Source organism: Cavia porcellus, unplaced genomic scaffold, assembly GCF_034190915.1.
Source record: "Cavia porcellus strain 051 isolate PalLab524CR breed Dunkin Hartley unplaced genomic scaffold, mCavPor4.1 scaffold_2, whole genome shotgun sequence".
NCBI lineage: Eukaryota > Metazoa > Chordata > Mammalia > Rodentia > Caviidae > Cavia > Cavia porcellus.
Genome location: NW_026947485.1, coordinates 86,116,922 through 86,137,588, shown reverse-complemented (window position 1 = coordinate 86,137,588; position 20,667 = coordinate 86,116,922). Strand labels below are relative to the sequence as shown.

At 41.6% G+C, this 20,667-nt stretch overlaps 1 protein-coding gene across 5 annotated transcripts in view; it reads right to left on the bottom strand.

Annotated features, from left to right (window-relative positions):
- Vti1a (vesicle transport through interaction with t-SNAREs 1A) overlaps positions 1–20,667 on the bottom strand; it is a 370,470-nt gene that overhangs the window by 58,899 nt on the left and 290,904 nt on the right. Inside the window, exon 9 of one of the 5 annotated variants that reach the window (XM_063244702.1) lies at positions 1–20,667. This exon is cut by the window's left edge and continues 15,624 nt beyond it. The exons of the other annotated variants lie outside the window; for them this stretch is intronic. Within the exon in view, the coding sequence (XP_063100772.1) occupies positions 20,658–20,667 (10 nt within the window). The 3' untranslated portion in view covers positions 1–20,657. 5 annotated transcript variants of the gene reach the window in all.

Below are 20,667 nucleotides of genomic sequence, written 5' to 3'. Positions count from 1 at the left end.
AGAATCAACAGTTTCAAAACTCAAACGTGGAGAATCGAACTTATTTTTCTAGCTTATAGGTTTAAAACTGGATTTCAACCTGGAGGCAACACATTTCACCTACATTAGGAATAAAATCGGGCTGTACAAATATTGTTTTAAATGAAAATGTGGCATTATTAGTGAGGAGTAAGACATAACTGTTATGTTGAAGGACAGAAAGCCTTTGTTTGTTCTTTGTACAATCATAACTCAATCAACCAAACAAGGCTTTGCTTCCCTCAAGTCACCATTATAATCGGAGTTTTGTGTAAGCTCCTTGTTTGTACAAAAGCTGGAGATACAGGCTGGAGGGGTAATCCTAAAGCTGTTAGACCAAAATTAAAACACATCTTACTGGTGGATCTGTGTTTTTAAGACAGCTCTATTTGAGAGGGCCATGCTGATCACACCAGGAGATAAGCCCCACACAATCTCAGGATGATCACTTCAACAAACACTGGCATAGCATTGTAATTTTCTGTTTTTCACCTTACAAAAGAGCAAAGCTCTTGCAATCACTTTGTTAAAGACAGCAGACTTCTCAAAACATACAGTCATGGTATGCATAGGCCTGTGTAAGAGGTTGCTGTTCATTATTTTCTTGATCTAAAAATAAAAACCTCAATGTTCACATGTATAATTGGTTCAATTATCACTAAAACAGAAGCAGGCTGCCAAGGAAGGGCTCTATGTCCTATTTCTGCCTTTTTAAATCAAATGTGAACTTAATATCATGGATCAACAAAACATCTGGATTGTTCCCAGCTTTCTGTTTTTCCTTAAAATCTCTTTTCTGCCCCTGCCTCAACACAGCCCCCAGCAACTCAACATACCACAAATGTTAACTCCTTGTGATGACTCTTGATGCCATGTTTAAACATTTTAGAATAGAACAGGATAGTTTGAAATTGCTCAAGCATTTACTTTCACCTCCCTAGATTCTATTCCTTGGTGTGGACGTGTTTATGCTTCCCCTTGGTTATATTTTCACTACCCCTCCTCTTTTTATTTCTGGCTCTTTGCAATTCATGCTGAGCTGGCTCCAGTACTGTATTGCCCATGCTGTCTTTGGCCCAAGATGGCCCTTCTCGGAAGTAAATGCATTTTAGTCTCACTTGTTTATAAGGGGTGCACCCCTATTCAATTACCAAGTGCTCTGAGAATCCTGGGGTTGGTGCCCCCTGTACCTCATCTTCTGATCATGCGGCTGCGGAGCACCCCAGCATGAGGAAACTGGGCCACTTGTAGCAATGGGTGCTGTGGATGGGAGGGCACCCATGGGTGGAAGCTCCGGGGGGATGATCAAGAAGAATTCAGTTCCTTGGAATCTGCTTCTTGAACCAATGAGACACAATTTCCTTATATACTTTCTGGAAGGTATGGCTGGCTGGGAGGAGTCCTTGAATGCAAATTTCCAAGCTGGAGATGAGGAAAAAAGTCTTTTGGAAAAATGTTTTGCAGCTGGATTGTGTCTGTTGTGTTTCAAAACAAACAAACAAAAACAAAACAAAAACAACCAACCAAAAGCTTCCCAATGCAGTCACTGAATGCTGAGAATGTGAACAAACCTAATATATTTGGGGAATAAGAAATAGATCTTACTGAGTTTATTAACAGTTCAAGACATGGGGCTAAGGATTTAGCTCAGTGGCATAAGCGCCTGCCTGGAAAGCGCAAGGTCATGAGTTCGATCCCTGGCCCAAAAACAAAGCTAAGAAGTATCAACAGTTCAAGACATGACATGTACTTCAGTAGTAAGAGGAAAGTGATCTATCTCTCCAGTTTGTGTGGAATGAACGTGGGTTTAACAGGGTTTAACAACAGCTAATAAATGAAACCTAAAACCTGGTCTTCCACCTGAAGACCTTTGGGTCCATTTTTATACTACCATGATCAGACCAGGAGTGAAAGTCAAGCTGCTTCCTCCTGCAGTTTCTCCAGTCACACCTCTTCACATCAGGCTTCTTTGGGCTGCTCCTGCCCTCCCAACATCGCTTAACTTGGTGCTTATCCAAGGACACGTTTGCATCACTCAGATGGTATCACACAGCTTCCTTCTGCTAGCCAACGGGGTCCGGAAAACACCAGGTGAAGGCCTTGGAGGGCATTTGGCAGGAGACCCCTGCGGGTGGGGGGGGGTCATTTTCCAAACCAGAGCTTCATGGTGAGCTTAGCTCTAGCCAGACAAAAGGCTAAGTAAGGGAAATGGCTCCATGATCTCCTGCTTTAGCAAGCAATAATGTGTAGGAATGACCACTCCTTGCAATTAGTTCTTGCAACCATTCCTGGAGGGCTCTTTCTATTATTATCTTCCTTTTATTCCAAACATAAAAGTTAGCAAAGCAGCATGCCCAGGGCCACACGGTACAGAGCGGCGGGCCAGGGTCTGAGTCCCGGCTCTAACCAGAGCCCTTGCTTTGGACCACGGCACCTGGTATGTCGTTGGGGCCAAGCGTTCCTCCTGCAACCCTGGATCTTGCATACCTTGCACTAGAACTGCCTTGAGGAGCATTTTAAAAATGCAAATTTCTTGATCCTGTCCCACAGGTACTGATTGAGCAGGTCTGGGAGGAGGGCCAGGAATCGTTTTAATCTGCACCCAGGTGAAACCTCCATGGATCACTGAACTTGAACTTGAGATGTGCAGTTGACACAGGTGAACAAGGCTGCTTGAACTTAGCTGGTGGAGAAAAAGATGCTCAGGCCAAAGTGTAAGCCAAAGTTTTTGGACCACTTGCAGTTGTAATGTGGGTCTGGACCATCAGGTTCAAGAGCCACCTTTTTGGTAAGCCTCTGAGGCTGCCAATCCCCAGGAAATCTCTGTTCTACAGGTGCTCATCTGCACTACTGGTCCCATAATTATACTCTGCTTTGTATCATCTAACTTTCCATAATTTTACAGGTAATTGTGACATAAATCTCATTTGTGAATAAGTGCAGGGATGTAAAATAAGTGATTGTAATTACATACAAAGATCTTTAGGGAAATATTATTTATAATGGCAAAAAAGCTGTAAATAAAATATCCAGCAGTAGAAGATTCAGCTTGGGCTGAGGGTGTAGCTCAGAGCTACAGCATGTGCTTGGCATACGTGCAGGTCTGGGTTTGATCTCCAGGGGGTCGGGGGAGAAGATTGGTTAAGCTGTGCAGACTTTCTAAACAACAGATTGAAGCATATTTAATAATATGGAAAATGTTCACATTATTGTCATGTAGAACAAGTAAACAATAATCTGTTGGGAGCCGCGGCCGAGCCCGGTCGCCTTACTTGGCGGACGTAAGGCCTGTAGGAAAAGGCAAAGCCTGAGCTAAATTACCCCTCCCATCGAGTGAGCCAAGTTGGCGCCTGATTCCTGCCCCCTGATTGCCCCGGCGACTTAAACAACCCGCTCTGTAAGATAGTCTGCCTAGCAACAACTGATGTTAGCCAATCAGCCCGCATCGCGCGCTTTGAATTGATTGGCCACTGTTACCCTATAAAAGTGAATGCCTCTCCTGCCACGAGAGAGAAGCACGAGAGAGATAGAGAAAGTCCACCGGCGAGAAAGGACTGGTGGCAAAGCAGAGGCCTCGAGGGGCCCACGCGGAGACAAATAAAGACAAGGTTGCACACCGTCAGAATCTGTCGTGTGTTTTTCCTGCCGGCCGGGAGTGACACCGACAATAATCTTATTTTGTAACAAAACAAAACAAAACAACAACAAAATACTGGAAGAAAATAGACCTAAGTGTTAAAGTAGGTATTTCTGGGTGGCCATATTACATATGATTTTTCTTCTCTTTTTTTTCATTTTCTGCATGTGTCTCATTTTCAACAAGAAACAAATATTTTTAATATAAAAATGTCATTAAAACCCACAGCAGGAAAGCAAGAGTAAAAGTGAAAGCAAGAGAGAGACACTGGTCTTCCTCCAGGAGCAGTGGGAATTGGGGCCAGTGTGTCTGTAGCACTGCTCCCCACCTGTGTGCCCGCTGCACCTCGACCTCCTCCTCCAGTGCTCGCCATGCTGCTAAGCTTGCGTCACTGAGGCTGTGTGGACCACGCCTCCGGCTGGATGGTGAGGACGGGGCTGTGTCCTAGCACATTTAGCAGGACGCCTGTGCTTGGCTGCCTCTCAGTATTTGTTGCGCGAATGAATGAACAACCAGCTTTCACCTCCCCACCTAAGCTAACAGGGCCTAGAAGGCGGGGCTCCCATCAGGCACAGAATTTTTGAACTTCCTCATGCACACCAGGGTTGGTTGTATCACAGGTGCTTAGTAAAAGTTTGCCTTTCTGATCAGGACTCATGTCATGAGTGCAGCCAGCCCCCCTCCCCCCCCATGTCTTGGCCAGAGTTCAGGTCCAACTCCAGGGTGGGTTGGAGCCAGCCTGCCTAGCTGCAAAGGCTGCTAGCTGATTTTGTTTGCTGAGAACAGCAAGTCAGGTAGTCCTGGATCGTTATCTGCAGAAGCAGTCATGCCTTAACACACTGCTTCACCCTACCTCTTTTGGAAAAAGATTGATAAGCATAATGATGATGTTTTAATGAGCTTAATTGCACATTCCTTATGTTCTTCCACAGTTGCCAACCAGTCACTTCAACATCCAGCAGTTTACTTGTAATAACTTTCCCCCCTTTCTCTATGACAGGGAGCATAATTATTCTTGTGATAATCCTGGAGTTTTCAGCTCTTTCTCCCTCACTTCCCTCCTTTTTTGTTTCTTGCTGTTTTTTCCCTTTCTGGGAATTACTCTAAATGGGTATCTTTGAAAGGAGGGTGGCAGGCTGCTTTTGGTACAGTACTTACCAAGAACCCTTCGTCAAAGAGGCCCTTGTGAGCATGCTCTGGATGGGAGCCAATCAGATCATCCTGCTGTCTGTCTCTGCAGAAACTCCCGCCCTGGTATGTAAGCCAAGCCAGCCTGCAGACAGGCTGACTGTGCTCAAAGGCCAACTTGTCTTAGCTGACTGAAAAAATGCTGAAGGGAAAATTACCTGTTTGGCTCCAGACAGAATTAACTTTACACACACACACACACACACACACACACACACACACACACACACACGCACACACACACATACACGCACACACGTTTATTTATTTATTTTTTGTTTAAAAGCATTTGCCTATCTTATGTAGTCATTAATGTTATCTGGTCAGTACTTGAAACATTTTGAAATATGTGCAAATGCAATAAGGCTACAGGGCTTGGAGGCAAAATAAGATGAATTTTCTCATTAAATGACAGAGAACTGTTTGGGGATTACAAATGGCAGTTTTGTAATTTGTTTGTGGGCGAGGCTCCATGCAGGGACATTTGTCTGCACACAGACGCTGGCGGGTGGGCAGCACATGGGTACCAAGCCCTCCTGGCCCGCCACTGTTCTTCACTCTGTACCCTGCAGATGCCAAAGGAAGATGGTGGGGCTCCAGCCTCGGTGACAATGGTTCCTTCTCAAAGGTGAATAAACTCATCTTCTGGGCAGTCTGGGAAACCTCTTTCAGGCCTGGCCCCCAAATCATCTTAACACGTTTTCAATATTTCAAGGAAAAGGACGCAGCTGAGAAAGGCACTTATAGTTTCTCTGAGTGAAAAGGACTAACACATTTCTTCTTCTCTGGTCTTGTTCTTGATTGTGGGTTTCTCTGAAACCCTAGGTTTGTGGACGCTGCACATGGAGGGTGCTGCCTGCATTCAGGGCTTGAGACAGGGAAAATGTGGCCTTGGTCTTCCAGGATGACCATCTCATACTGTATCTCAGGGATTTCTTAAGTTCTTGTCATCAGAGGATTAGTCTGAATGCTTAAAAGACGTAACAACTTTGTACCACTAAAGAGTTAACTGTGGTGCAATGCACAGGGGATAGAATTATTTTCCTTTGCATTTGGCACTTTTCAGAACTCTCCAGAATTTCTACAGCAAACCTTCACTTTTGTAGATAGCATATTTTATGCTATTAAAGGAAACTTTCTGGGAGCAGTGAAAAGACACGTTCCAGAATTACACAGAGAAGAAACTGAAGGACAACAGGGCAGGCAAGAGTCGGGGTAAAGGGAGTGGGAATCAACAGGAGGGAATTTTAATAAGCAGGGCAACATGGGAGCCACAGCTGGCTTGGGGTAAGTTCCTGGAGTGTTAAGTCAAGTAATACAAAAATATGACTGTTTTACATGTGAGATTTCATAACTTCCCGAGAAAGTAAATAGCTCCTTTCCCCTTGGTTGTTCGTCCTCAGGAATGTCTATGTTCTTGCTCTGGGCCCAGCAATTTCCTAAAGTTTTCTTGTAAGCTGCAGTTGTGTCCCAAGCAGAGTGCTAATGCAGTTTTCTTTGGTGGTCCAGCTCTCACGTTTCCATCCCATCAGGGACCACGTACAACTGCAGCAAGGGGTTTGTGTGCTCAGTCTCTTCCTGGCTCCGCAACTCCTACTTGTGCTAGCAGTGTTCTTTTTTCTTCCAGTTTTAAGCTCAACCCTGGAAAGGAAGCCTGGAAATTCTGTGATGGTGCTGCTCACTCTGACCTAAAGCGTTTCTTCCTAGGAGGATTTTCTTTCTCTTTTATAAGCCCCACAAAGTCATGGATACAGGCTAAGATAGAGGCTTTCCCATCCATAGAGAGAAAGAAATACAGAATTCTTTTCATAAAAATGTATTCACAGAGAATAATCCTACTCTGCTCCTGGCTACTTCCACTCTGTGCAGGCAGAAACATAAATCTGGAGGCAGGGGGAGTCCATTTTTGCCTTTGCAGAGTGTTTTTTCCCTACACTAGTGGAAAATAGCTAATTTTCATCACCAGATTGTATCTCTGAATGGCCAGTGGAAAAAAAGATGGAAAAATTTCTTTTCAAATGGTGCACACCATGCTATAAAATCATTAGATAACAGTAATTACAGGTTTAGTTTCAAGAGTAAACAATTACCCTAGTGGGAAAATGCACACTTTTCAAGTAGAAGAAACTCGTCCTAGGATTTGCATACAGTCTAACATTAAGAGAACAGCAGCTTTGGGAAAAAAAATCCAAACAAAAACAAAAACAAAAACCATAAGCTGAGCTCAATCTTTCTCCAGAGATGAGAAAAGTGACTTGGGAACATGGGGTTCTTTGTTGCTGGTTATGGGATTAAGGGTTTTATTTTCACTATATTAAACAGAGAGATTTTCCTGATTATTTCTCTCATCTATATAAACCTGGCAAAGAAGTCTTTTGCAAAAATAAGTTGTTGAGTCTAATATCTATAATACATCACAACTCTATATATGTTACATGGAGAAGAGCTCATATATCCCTATCTTCCAAGGGCAGCACCTATTTTATTTTTAAAAGGTGATTTCCCCAATGTATGACTATATCTGACTTAATTTATAAGACTTTTTATGTAAAATACACATACAATTCAGTCTATGTCTTACTTGATTTATAAAGTATATGGCTTTAGTGTCTATAAATGATAGATCCCTATCATACGGAAAAGAATAGTTCAGGAAAGTGAGCTGAAGAACCAAAAAGAGGCTGAACTGCACCCTAAAAGAGAAACTGCCACATTATCACAACCTCATGTGATAGATTTTAAGAAGGCAAATAGAAAATTACCAAGAAGGCACCAGATGCAGCAATACCATGCATGGATTGTTTGATACAGAAAACGATTCATGATTTACTCAGTGGAAGAGACACTGAGTCTTTTCAGCTGTTTTTCATCTACCTAAAGCAAACAGGCCTTATGAAACCCTGAAAACCACAGCAGGGAGAAGATACATTTTCCCAAAGACTATTCCTCCCAAGGAGAATAATACCTTCAGCATTTTCAATGATTCCTCAAAAAGCACAAAGATCAGAAAATAGTAGAGCAAAAGAAATGCAGTGGATGAAATGTGCAAGTTATTCTTTCAGGAAGTGCAGTGGGTAAGACAGAGACTCCTCTGTAACGGGATATCTGCTCTGATTTTGAGTAGTCAATAGTGTAATCAAAGTAGCAGCGCTATGAAGGGACCCAGAGGATGAGAGGGCAAAACAGAACCAGTAGACAACAAAGGAGGCTCTGGGGCCAGGCTGGGCTCCATCCTGGTGGCTCCTGTCAGTGGGTTTCACCGCAGAGGAGAGGGGAGCAACTGGTGATTAACACCAGCAACCCTCTCGTGACTGCATATCACCAACAATTTTTTAAAAATATATTTTCGGTTTGTAGTCAGCTATGTATAATTAGGTCTACATTATTACTTTAGTTCTTCTCAACTTGAGAAGAGAGACATACCTTCTTTCAATTCTGAGTTAAAAGAGATCTAATTTTTTTTTTTTTTTTGTCTTTTTGAGACAGGGTCTTGCTATGCAGTTCAGGCTGGCCTTAGGCTCACTTTGTAGCCTAGGCTGGTCTTGAACTTGCAAACAATTCTCCTGCCTCAGCCTCCCAAGTGCTTGGATTACAGGAATGCACCACCATGCTCGGCTCTAATTATTGTTTACAAAGATGCATGTGAACATTTGTAGTCACTATCCTGGAACTAGATTGGACAGGACCAGGTAAACCGTAGCCATGAGACACTGCTGCCCAACCTCTGCCTACTCTGCCATCATGAAAACTACTTACTCGCTGAGCAAAGTTGCCTCCTGATTTAAAGAACTCAATGTCATTGCACAACCAACAACAGCAGAGAGCAACTCCTTACCTCTGCAGGTACCTGACATTATCCATCCTTATCTGTGACTTGCTTTTTACACTACTGTGAAATGTATAACGTGCAGCGTGGAGTCCCAGACTCTTATTCCATGACTTTGTTTCAGTGAAGAGATAATTAGTGTCAGTCTTTTATTGGTTTGCCTTACAAAGGTGCCTATAAATACTTCTAAAGACCCAATTTTAGAGGAAAGAGATGATATTTTAAATTATGTCTTAAATACTTCCCTGTGATGTTCAAGGTGCTGCGTAGTTGGTTAGTTTGTTTTAGAACTGTTCTTCGCTTTTTAGGGATCACATTATGATAAATAAGACAATGCCTCAAACTGCACTTTGAGTTACTTAGAAGACAATGTTCTATAAATCTGAGGAATGGCATGATTTCTATGCTTCCAGAAGAATATTCATAATATTGATAGGGAAAATTAACCTGTTTCTCTGCCTCTCTAATCACGTATCAATCTCTTTCTTCACTTCTTACAATATTTTTAATATTCTCCCAAGGGTTTACCTTACAGTACACATTAAAAAATTGCTTAGTGCTATTAAAATTCTAAGGCTTTGCCTAGCAATTGCAATCACACCATTAAATGCAATTAACAACCCAGGACAACAGCCCAGCATACAGACGCGCACACACCTCTGGAAAGCAAAGTAATCAGTGAGGCCAATAATGTGGAATAGTCTGGAGCAGCAGGGGAGAAGACGGCAGTTGCACCCTGGAGAACTACACCGACAGAAGACCATCCTGGCCCCCACATTCGGATGCTAAGATTGACTCCGTACCCAGCACATCTCTGGGATGTCACATGGACATTATTACAGAACTGTGAACACCGAAAGGTAGGTTCTTGGGACAGCTATAAAGAAGCAACTACATCTGGAGGACATCCCTGGGGAAAGAACACTTCGTTTCCTTCTTGAGAGAGGCCTCAATGCTAGTGGTAGAGCTATATATCATGGGAGGCTGGCAGGTATTAATATCAAAGACAAAATAAAAGAAAAAAGAAAAGGTGGAGAATGGCAAGATGCAGAGGTGGGGTGTGGTCCCAGACCCCAAGCCCACCCAGGACAAGCCTGGAACTCAATGAGACGGGTGAAGTTAGAAGTCAAACACTGGAACTTTCAAAACGATAACAAAAGAAGTGAGAAAACAAATGGAAAAGGCTATAGAGGGAAAATGATCTTGCACATACAAAAAGAAGTGATGCATAAAATCAAAGATATTAGAGAAGACACCAATAAAAGAATAGATGAGCTTAGAAAACGATGGAGACAAAAAGTGGCCAACTTAGGACAGAAATGGGCTCCATGAAACAGATACAAAAAGAGATCTAGGAGATTAAAATCTCTAGTGAAAGTATATGCAACAGATTAAACAATGCAAAGGATAGAATTTCAGACCTTAAAGACAGAGTTACAGGTAGTAATCATGAAAAAAAAAAGATATCTTAAAATAGCAAGAGACCATGAGAAATCAGTCCAACAGCTACAAAATAAAGCAAAGAAGAATAACACATTGATTGGGGTCAATGAGAAAGCTGAAGACAGCATAAATGCCTTGACAATTCTAAATGTATATGCACCTAATAAGGGAGCACCATACAATATAAGACAGACATTGGTAGGCATGGAAAATCAATGAGCAACAACAGTTGTAATGGGAGACCTCGATCTCCCATTGTTACAGAGAGACAGATCAATCAGCTAGACAGAAAATCAGAAAAGAAATATCAGACGCGAATCAAAACTGTGAACCACAGACCTAGTAGGAAGAAGCCATGTCCTGAAGTCCTGCAGAAGAAGCCACTGCCCCAAGGTCCCACCTCCATGGGGGAGCATCTGTGGACAATCCCCCCATTGCCTCTCCACCACTCCAGCAACTCCAGATTGGAGGAACCCAGGTGCCTGGTCCAAGTCCCTGCACCAAGGACTGGCAGAAATGCAAGAAGCACTTGGGAGGCAGCAATGGGCTGATTTGGAAAAGAAAATGTCAAGGCAAAGGAGCAAACTACAATCTCAGACCTCAGCCCACACAGAACAAGTTCAGGAGACACAGACACAGTACAGATAAGAGATCACACTCCTGAAATTTCTGAAAATATAACAATTGAAGTAAAGAGGCAACTTAGTTCTTATACTGATTGGTTAATTTTATATGCCTGTGTCTGATGGTTACACAGCTATTTTGAAGATAACAAGAGGTATGATGGTAGCCACTGTTAACTTCCTATTGTTTTATTTTGAAATCCTGTATTGTTTTCATTGTTTTGTTTGGTTTTATTTCATTTTGTTTTGTTTGATTTTATTATGTCTGATGGTATGGGTAGGTATTTTGAAGATAAGATATATTATGGTAGTCATTTTCAATTTCCTATTATCCTTTTTTGAAGTCTTGTATTGCTTTCATTGTTTTGTTTTGGTTGGTTTTACTGTTTTGTTTTGGTTGATTTAATTATGTCTGAAGGTATGGGCAGCTATTTTGAAGATAACAAGAAGCATTATGGTAGTCATTGTTGATTTTCCATGATCTTGTTTTGAAGTCCTGTATCATTTTCATTATTTTGTTTTGATTGACTTTACTCAGTTTTATTTTATTTGGTTTCATTCTTTTTAAAATAAAAATTTTAAAAATGCAATTAATGAAATGAATAAGATTAAATAGTTTCCTAAATTCAGTCAAGGTAGGGCAGATACCTATAAATGTCCAATGTCACGAATTCCAACAGGAGATACTTAGGCTTACAGTTCTGAAAGCATCAGTCTTGTGGAGAAAAGGACCTTCTGAGGATCATTTATGTACAACCAGGCAGGCATTATTCTGGAGGAGCAGAACACTAGGTAGGGATCACTCCAAGGATGTATCAGATTGCACAAAAGGCAGTGGCTGACCAGTGCTGTTTAAAATGATAACTTGATCAACCCAGCTGTTTCCCTTCTAGGTATCTTCTCAAATCAGTTAAAAAATGCTGTATCAGGGTGACATATGGGTACCCATTTTTATAGCAACAGAATTCATAATAGTTAAATGTTGGAAACAGTCCATATGTCCATCAACAGATGAATGGATAAAGAAAATGTGGTATTTACACAGAGTGTGGTATTTATATACTACTCTGCTATAAAGAATAAATTTGAGTCATTTGTAGGAATACTGGATACTCTTTGAGACCATAATATCAAATGAAATAAATCAGACATGCGCACTTAAATTTCACATGGTTTCTCTCATATGAGAATCCAAAAATATAAATAATGAGCAAAATAAAAGACAGTAGAAAATAGGGAGATAGGTCTTTCGCTACGGGGAAGGGGAACAAGAGATGGAGGGAGAGAAGGGGGATGAAAAAGAGTAGGATGTGTTATGTACACGTCTATCACTCCTAATGAGGAATGCAATCACCGTGCACAGCAAATGTACCAATAAAAGTAAAATTTTAACATAAAATAAAATCAAACAATGACGAAGTTCACATGACTAGTAGACCATACACCCACAGGCTCTTGCATTCCACCGACTCTTTCTTTCTCTCTGGGTGTGGGCTACTTTGCTGGGTTTTCTTTTTCCTTTTCGAGGCTCTCCTTGGTGGACAAGACAAATGGATTTCAATGAGACACCAATGCTTGTTGGATAAAGAGAACATGGTGCTTCCAACTTCCTGCACAGAGCTGACACTCGTACTATGTTACTGCAAAGAGCAGTGACCCTGCGTCTATACCTGGGTAAAACTGATACTTGGTAGGAAGAATTCTTATCCTGTTTGGGATTTTGCCATCTTGGATTGGAAAAACAGAACAGAAACTAAAATATAACCCAAAAGTCATGCTAGAATTAACTTCCTACATAGTCTAGGCAGCAGTGCAAATGAGTATACTTTGTAATTTTGCAAAGCTTAGACTGGACGCTTTAAGGTAGGTGTAGAGTTTGGTTCAGCCCAAACTCTCCACTTCCTGCCCTGTGACATCAGGTCAGCATCTTCCCTGCATCGTCTAGAAGCAGCAGTGACGCTCGCAAGGTCTTTCCCTAGGTATTACTTAACGTGGCCATTTCCTCTATCTGAAGAGCTACTTGGGAGGGAGTTCATTACTGTGCACCTCTCTCTGTGCCTGGCAATACCAGACATGGGGTTGCAGAGACGAGATGAGAAAGGCCTATTTCCTGCCCTCGAGCTGTCAGTGCTTTGCCTTATCAGTGTGCTCTTTTTTACTCCTTAAGCAGAAGGCATCCATAGTATTATTTCATTTTTACTTCTCTTAAAAGATAGGTACTTTATATGCAATGAAATTTAAGCCTTGACATTACTTTTACAGGACTATCAACATTCAAACAGAAAAAGGAGGGAAAAAACCACCCAAATCCAGCATGCAATATTAAAACAGAAGCACAAAACAGATGTTTATGTACTCACTCTTACACACGGGAAAAGCAATAGGGAAGCTTTCATTTTTTTCTTGGATGTGTATTTAAACAATCTCATGTGATACATTTGTCTATGGAAACATTCGTTATCTCAAAGATAGTGAGGTATTAAAGGCTTTTGTTGCCATGGAACAAGCAGTATTTGCTTTTTATTCTATTGCACAATATCTAATTACAGAGACCCTGATAAAATTATGCATTCCTAAACACAAATTAAAGCCATTCTACAGGAGCCTTCATGTACTTTGTCCAATTTCATTTTTAAAAAATCAAGAATGACTGTGCAGAGTCTCCATGCTAACCAGCTGCAACCTTTTCCAAGATACAATTCTTGTAAACCTGTAGCTGGGGCCGTGAATGTATCCGAGGTAAAAGGTGAAAGGTTAAAGCCCTGTTCCCCACTGGACACCTGCACAAGATGCATACCTAAAAATCAGCCTCTTTGTTTTTTTCCCAAAACGCAATCAACTATTTAATAATGAAGAAGACTGAGTTGCTCTTTTGGAAGGAAAATGTCCTATAAATACATTTAACATTTCGCCTCTATTCATCTCTATCTCCAGGCATCTCCAGCCCTAAAGTAAGGGTATGCTTCAGTTCTTGTCTTTATAGTTTTACTGCATATTTATGTATCTATTATCATGCATAATATTCTACATTTAGCATTTTTGAAATTACCCTTTGGATCAATGTAACAGCTTCATGATGCACATCTATTAATTCTGTCGTATCGTATTCTATTATGTTGGCCTTCTCCTCCAACCAATGAATATTTAATTTCCTTCTAAATTTCTGCGATTCCAATGTTACTTTGAACATTCTGCAAATCCCCTCTTGTCAGTACATGTAAAGATTCTCCTTGAGGTCTTTAAACGAGGATATAGCTAAGTTTAAAAGACTCAGTCTCTCAATCCTCACTTCTATATAAATGATCTGCTGATCCAGTCTTCCGAGAACATGTGATCTGGGCATCCTTCAATTCTTCACCCCTTTCCCTCCTCAACTGCTTTCTCCCATTTTAGTAAGAGCCAAATGAAGAGATGATGTTAGCTATTGCTGCTGGGAGTCAAGGAAGAAACAGGGTGCTCTGCCTGTATGGCAGTGGTTTGAATTCAGATAACCAGATGGTCCTTGCTTTGTGATGATTCTTTTTATGATTGTTCAACTTTACAATGGTGAGAACGTGAGAATGTTCAGTGAAAGCACTTTGAATCTGGGTCTCTTCCTGGGCAAATGTAACTCCCAGTAAGCTGTGGGGTCCTGAGATTGAGGACCGCACTTCAAGGTCTGGGAATCCATTCCACAGGTCAGCTATGTTGAGTACACTTCTGACTCAGATCTTCTCACTAAACAGAGAGCGGACCGGGACACACTGCATGGTAAGATGGAGAGCATCTGTACTATGGAATGGGCTGGTACAAGTAACTTATTTCCAAAGAATGCAGTTTTTTGGAGAGTTTTCTGAGAACAAGGCTGATGGCAGTAGGATCAATGTCTACCAGGTGATGAATTTGCAGAGAAAATTGAAGTTCTTGCTTCACACACCTGCCTGAGGCCTCCTTACCAGCTTTCCACTTTAGAATTACACAGACGTGACACTGTACTCCGGCCATGAACTAACACATTTATTTAAACTGAAAAAATGAAGTCAAACTCGTTCTGTCAGAAAGTGAGTCTACTTTGTTTATTTTGTTTGGCAATGTAGACTGGTTTTAGTGAGTGAGTCACATGATATTTGTGTCTGTAATTTGAATGAGTTAAATCTGTAACATCAAGGTTTGATAAGAATATTGTATTTAAAGCACATAAAAGTATTTCCTAAGAAATATTTTATGGGCAAAGATGAATTGATGTGAACAACAGTTTAATTTTCTCAACCCTCCAAGTATATTCGGTTAAAGTACCTCAAGGCAGGGGGAGTGACAGGTACCATTTGTGGTTGAAGTACCTGTACAAGTATAGTCCAGGGCACTTCTTGCTTTCAGAACAAGCAATAAAGAACTTGTTGAGCAATCTCCACGCATGTCTGCTGTGGGATAAAGTCTGGAGAGAACTTGACTGGCTCGGGAAGGTGATAATGTGTATTACTGCAGATGAGTCACTAACTGTATGGATAGAATAGAGCTAATTTAAATAACTTTTATTGCTCTGCACTGTGAATCTAACCACCTGGGGATAACAAGGGCACAGCCTCTGAGCGAGTCAGTCTTTGCAGAACAAGGTTCAGATGCAAGGCCCAACTGGATGGCTACACAGACACGGTATATCCTGAGGTGCTGTGGGCCAGGGGTGCAGGTGGGCCAGGGGAGTATCTGTGTGGGTAATGCTGCCTGAGGCAGGCACGTCAGCAGCTGTCCAGTGAAGGGGTGTCCTGGTAGCAATTCTACTGCAAGGTCCACTCAACCAGCAGACTGTCCTTCAGCTACTCACGTCTTCTCCCTGAGCCTCATCTTTCCACCTAGGAAAAGCGCGTGTTCTCCTATGGTCTCTCTCATTGCCTTGGCCATCCACTGCTCTCTGTGTCGGTCTGCCAGCCATAATGTAGGTACTGACACCCCTGGACCAGGCATTGGATCATCACGGTAGCCTCCTCTAGGTCATGTGAGTGTGACCACTATTCACAGGGACTTTTCAAAAATGACCTGGTGGAATGGTTAGTATACATGGGCACCCAGGGCACCTGGTTTCTGCTCCCTAGGAGGCAGCGCCACGCCTTGGCTATTTTGCAGTAATCTGTGTTTACCACACTTTTCTGTCTTATTTAAGTACTTCTTTTCACACAACTCAGAGATCAATAAAGGCCATAGCAAGGTTTTTAGGGACCAAGAAACACTTTTTCTGCTTACTTGCTTATATTGTAATGTTTTATTCTATATACCAAAGAAAAACTAAGAACAATTGCCAGGAAGAGTACTCCTGGCAGATGATGTTTGCTTGTTTGCTTTACTCACCCCACAAAGGGCATGAAGGGCGCCTCCTGAGGTACCCTCCCTGCACAGGTGTTCAGAGGCAAGGAGGAGCCCGAGAAGGGAGGTGGTAATGGTGCACAAGGGCTTCTCTGCACGAGTGAATAAATGTGCAGGCTCCCAGCCTAGCTGTCGTGGTTCAATCCTGGCCTCTACCACTTGTTGCCTATGTGGCAGGGTGGGGTGAATGACTGAACCTCTCTGATCCCCATTGTCTCCACCTGTAAACTGGACTAGCTCCGCAGGGGTCTTGTAGCGATTAAATGAGATACACAATGCAAACATTCCTGATCTGAAGACAAAGCATTGTAAGACTGAGAATATTGTGACTAATATATTTTTAACAAGAAACTTTATATTGCAGGCATGTGAGAAATGATTCCATTGATTTCTTTAGCAGAAAAGTCTATCAGATAAGTTAAATCCATCACTCATAACAGCAGTGAATGTTGGGTTTTGTTTCTCCTTGCAAATGCTTTCCATTATAAACTGGAAAGCCAAGTCAAATTTGCTTAGCTAGTTTTGGCCTGCGACGTGCTTCCCAGACCCTCAGCATCTGCCTGAAAGGTTAGCTTTATCAGCTCACGCTTGCCAGTGTGAAAAACTCCTCGCCTATCACCGCTACTGCCACTTTCCTTATCCTGTCTTTCTTCTGGAACAAGTGGACTTGCAAGATACTTCACCTCGTCTTGGCAAACACGCTCGTTCTGTATGAGAGAGTTCCGCCCATGTAATCAGCCATGGGTTACTGGCACAGGAGGGGTTATCAGATAGAAAGCCTTCCTTCTGCAGGTGCCAGGGCATTGAAAGCAGGGCCCCTGCCGGCTGCCCCCCATGTAATTAAAGAGTGCCCCACCACTTCTGAATGGTGGCTCTCAGAATAAAGCTAAGAGGACTGTACTGTATTTAACAGTCAAAGAAATATTCCTAGTTAGATGAGGAGAAGCAACAGACTTTCTAGAACATGAGTGGAGTACAGGCAGTAAGTTTTGCTTAGAATAATTATCTGGAATTCTGTATTATAATAAATTTATTTTAAATCGAAGTTAAATTGCAGGATCCTAAGTTTGGTTCAAAGGTGCTCAGAAACATAATGAATCCTGTTTTGAGGTCTTGATGTCTGTTTTGTGTGTGCACGTGTAGCAAATGCTGACCAGAGGCCATGTGCTCAGTGCTAGGCGGAGAGAGGGAAGGAAAAGGTTTTGGAATGAAGTGAATTAGTACAACTCGATAGATGTGAGGTCGACCTTTAAAGACTGGGCACAAAACCTAGCTCTGCCACTTGTCATCTGAGCGACCCTGCACAATTCTCCTACAAAGTGAGTGGTTTCTCATCTCTTTCTGGCCTTTGGGGTCAGTGCCTCACACTTGCTTGGGTCCCAGAAATGGCTTTGGAGGCACGTTCACTTGGTAAAGCTCAGGAAAATAAGATCTATCAGTTCTAAGGCATTACTGGTAGCAGCAGCTTGGCTGTGAGCACTTGTGAGATACAGTGAAGGGGAAACGAAGCGAAGGAGAGCTGACTTTGGATGGGGCAGGATACATTCACATACCACAGTCATTCCCATGTTGGGCTGGAAACAGTCACATCTCCTAGTGCTGGGACATGGGGCTGCAGGGCCAGAGGGCCTGTTGTGTTATGCACACAGTTAGAGCATCTGTTACTGAAGGACTGTGGGCAGCCCAGGACAACAAAGACATAGAATTGCTTGCAGAAAGAGCACTTGACCCTATGGCACTCACAGGGGAAACGGTGAGACACACTTTCATCTGACAACAATCTCAAAAACTGAAGATAGATTAGTTCTCCCTCATCTGTCATTTCAGTTATATCATGATTTCAAAATAATAGATAAAATTCAGAAATAAATAATTCACATATCTTACTTAATGGTTTACTTAACAATATGTTATTACTATTATTTCTTTTTCTTTTCTTTTTTTTTTTTTTGATACAGGGTCTCGCTTTGTAATTCAGGCTGATCTTCAACTCACTAGGTAGTGCCAGCTGGCCTGGAACATGCAGCAATCCTCTTCTCTCAGACTGCCAAGCGCTGACATTATAGGCATGCGCCACCACACTCAGCAACAGTATATTAATGTAACTGTTCTGTTTTATTATTAGATGTTGTTAGTCTCTTGGCCTAATTTATAAATTAAACTTCTATCATAGAAAAAAGCATTGTATACATAGGGTTTACAGAGGGTACTGGAACCTCTATCCTGTGGATATGGGCAGACTTGTACTAATAAAAGAACATTTTAAAACTTAGCAATAAAAAAACATATTTTCATCAACTATGCTAGAGGATAAAGTTAGAGATTTCCTTATTCTTTCCATAAACACTAATAGTTAAATGAAGAAACAATCAACTATGCCACAAAAGTATATAGAAAGAAGCACTGTAAATGTACACAAGTAAACACATGGACATAGGTCACGCAGACTTTGTAATATCTGCGTGCTTTAAAGACTGAAGCCCATGTCTTCATGTATTCATTTGCCATTTGTATATCTTCATCTGAGAAGTGTGTGTTTATCTCAGATGCTCATTTTTGGAGTTGGTCTTTGATTTTGGGGGACTTGATGTTTTTCAATTCTTTTTATGTTCTAGATAAAATCCTTTATCTGAGGGACAGCTGGCTAAGATTCTTTCCCATTCTGTGGGTTTTCTCTTCACTCTGTTGGTGACTTTTGAAGTACAAAACTTTTTAATAAAATGAGATCCCAGTTGTTGATTCTTTGAAGTACTTCCCACATCACTGGTCATTCGAGAAATGCAAATTAAAACAACATTGAGATTCCACCTCACTCCAGAAAGAATGGCTGCCATCAAGAATCAACTGATATAAAATATTGGCAGGGCTGTGGGGAAAGAAGAAATCTTCTCCACTGCTGGTAGGAGTGTAGACTGGTACAACCACTTTGGAAATCAGTGTGGAGATTCCTCAAAAAACTAGGATTGGACATGCCATTCAATCTAGCTATTCCCCTTCTGGGTATTTTCCCAGAAAAACTGAAAAAGTCAAGCGACAGCAATAATATGTGCACCTATGTTTATAGCAGCACAATTTGTAATAGCTAAATCTTGGAAACAATCCAAATGTCCATCAACCACAGAATGGATAAAAAGATGTAGCATTTTTATATAATGGAGTATTACTCAGCTATAAAACGGTTAATCTTGAGGCTTTTATAGGTAAATTGAGGCAACTTGAGACCATATTTACAAGTGAAATAAATCAACCACACATTTATAAATATGGTATTGTCTCCCTAGTGTAAAAAATAATAAAAATAAAAGGCTAAAATAATAAGATCCAAAATGTACAACAGACATTGTAATAATGAAAGGGAAAGGACAACGGGGACAAGGGAAAGGAGAAAAGGAAGAAAGGCAAAGGTTTTATGTATGCTGGTAACCATATATAAAGGCATGTATGTATTTATATACAAGACAGATAACTATACTATCAACCTGTTAGTTCATCAGAAAGAACAGTTTGTGCTGTCATTGTTTATTTTTGTGCCCAGATTTTATAACCTTAACAACTACTTCTAAGATAACAATAGGCAATAATTAACTAGTGTTAATTTCCTACTGTTTTTCTGAAATCCGGTATCATTTCTATCTTTTTTGTTTTGCTTTTTAAACAGCAACAACAACAAAACTGAAGCCCACCGTGAGGTCATGTCCGAAGTGCGACAGTGCAGATGGTTAGTGTGCGGGGCAAGGCACAGGAGCACGGAAAGAATGCTCTACCTGTTGTATCTCCAGTCTTAGGAGCATCACGGTCAAGGGAACACAAGATGCACGAGGCAGGGAAGAGCAGGGAGTCTATGCTGGCAGGAAGCTGGAAAAGGACGGTGGTGAGGGGATAACAACAATCAACAGAGGAGCCCTGCACGAGGTGCCTTTCTGGTGTCACCTCATTTAACCTTTATGTCCAACCCATAGTCAGTGGCACTGCAGTTCCGTCATCTCTGCCCCAAACCTTGGGTCCAGATGTGTTCCAAGATTACGGACTGTGGAACTTTAAGAAGGGGACACGGTGTGTGTATATTGTGTGACCCACATTACTTCAGGGAGTTTGGGGAGGCACTCAATCATTGAATGCTGGTATTTTTACAGGAAATCAAAATAGTAATATTTAAAAATTTTAAGGCAGATTTAACTTTAATTGGATACATCTGTATGGATGGGGTAAGAGGTTGGAGGCTGAATTGGAAGAGATTGAGAGTCAGGGCAGAGAAATCAATTGTGAAGCTAAGCTAACAACTTAAAACATGAGTCTGACGTGAGTTTTCTCTGTAAAATGCAAGGATTTCGCATCTCCTCAATGAGTCTGGATGAATGGCAACAACATAAGATGGGTATGTCCGTGTTGGAACATAATTGAATACTGGCCATATCTTTTGGTTCAGAAAAGTAGAACAGTAAATGTACAAGCCAGCAAAGGAAAGCACCCGTTCCTTCCCGGGCATCATCCCTGTCTCTCCCAGGGAAGGCAGGATGTGGGCCAGATTTCTTCCGGGTGCTGTGGACTTGAGCTCACAAATGTCTCCTTGGGTTGGGCCAGGGCTTCATTGGTTT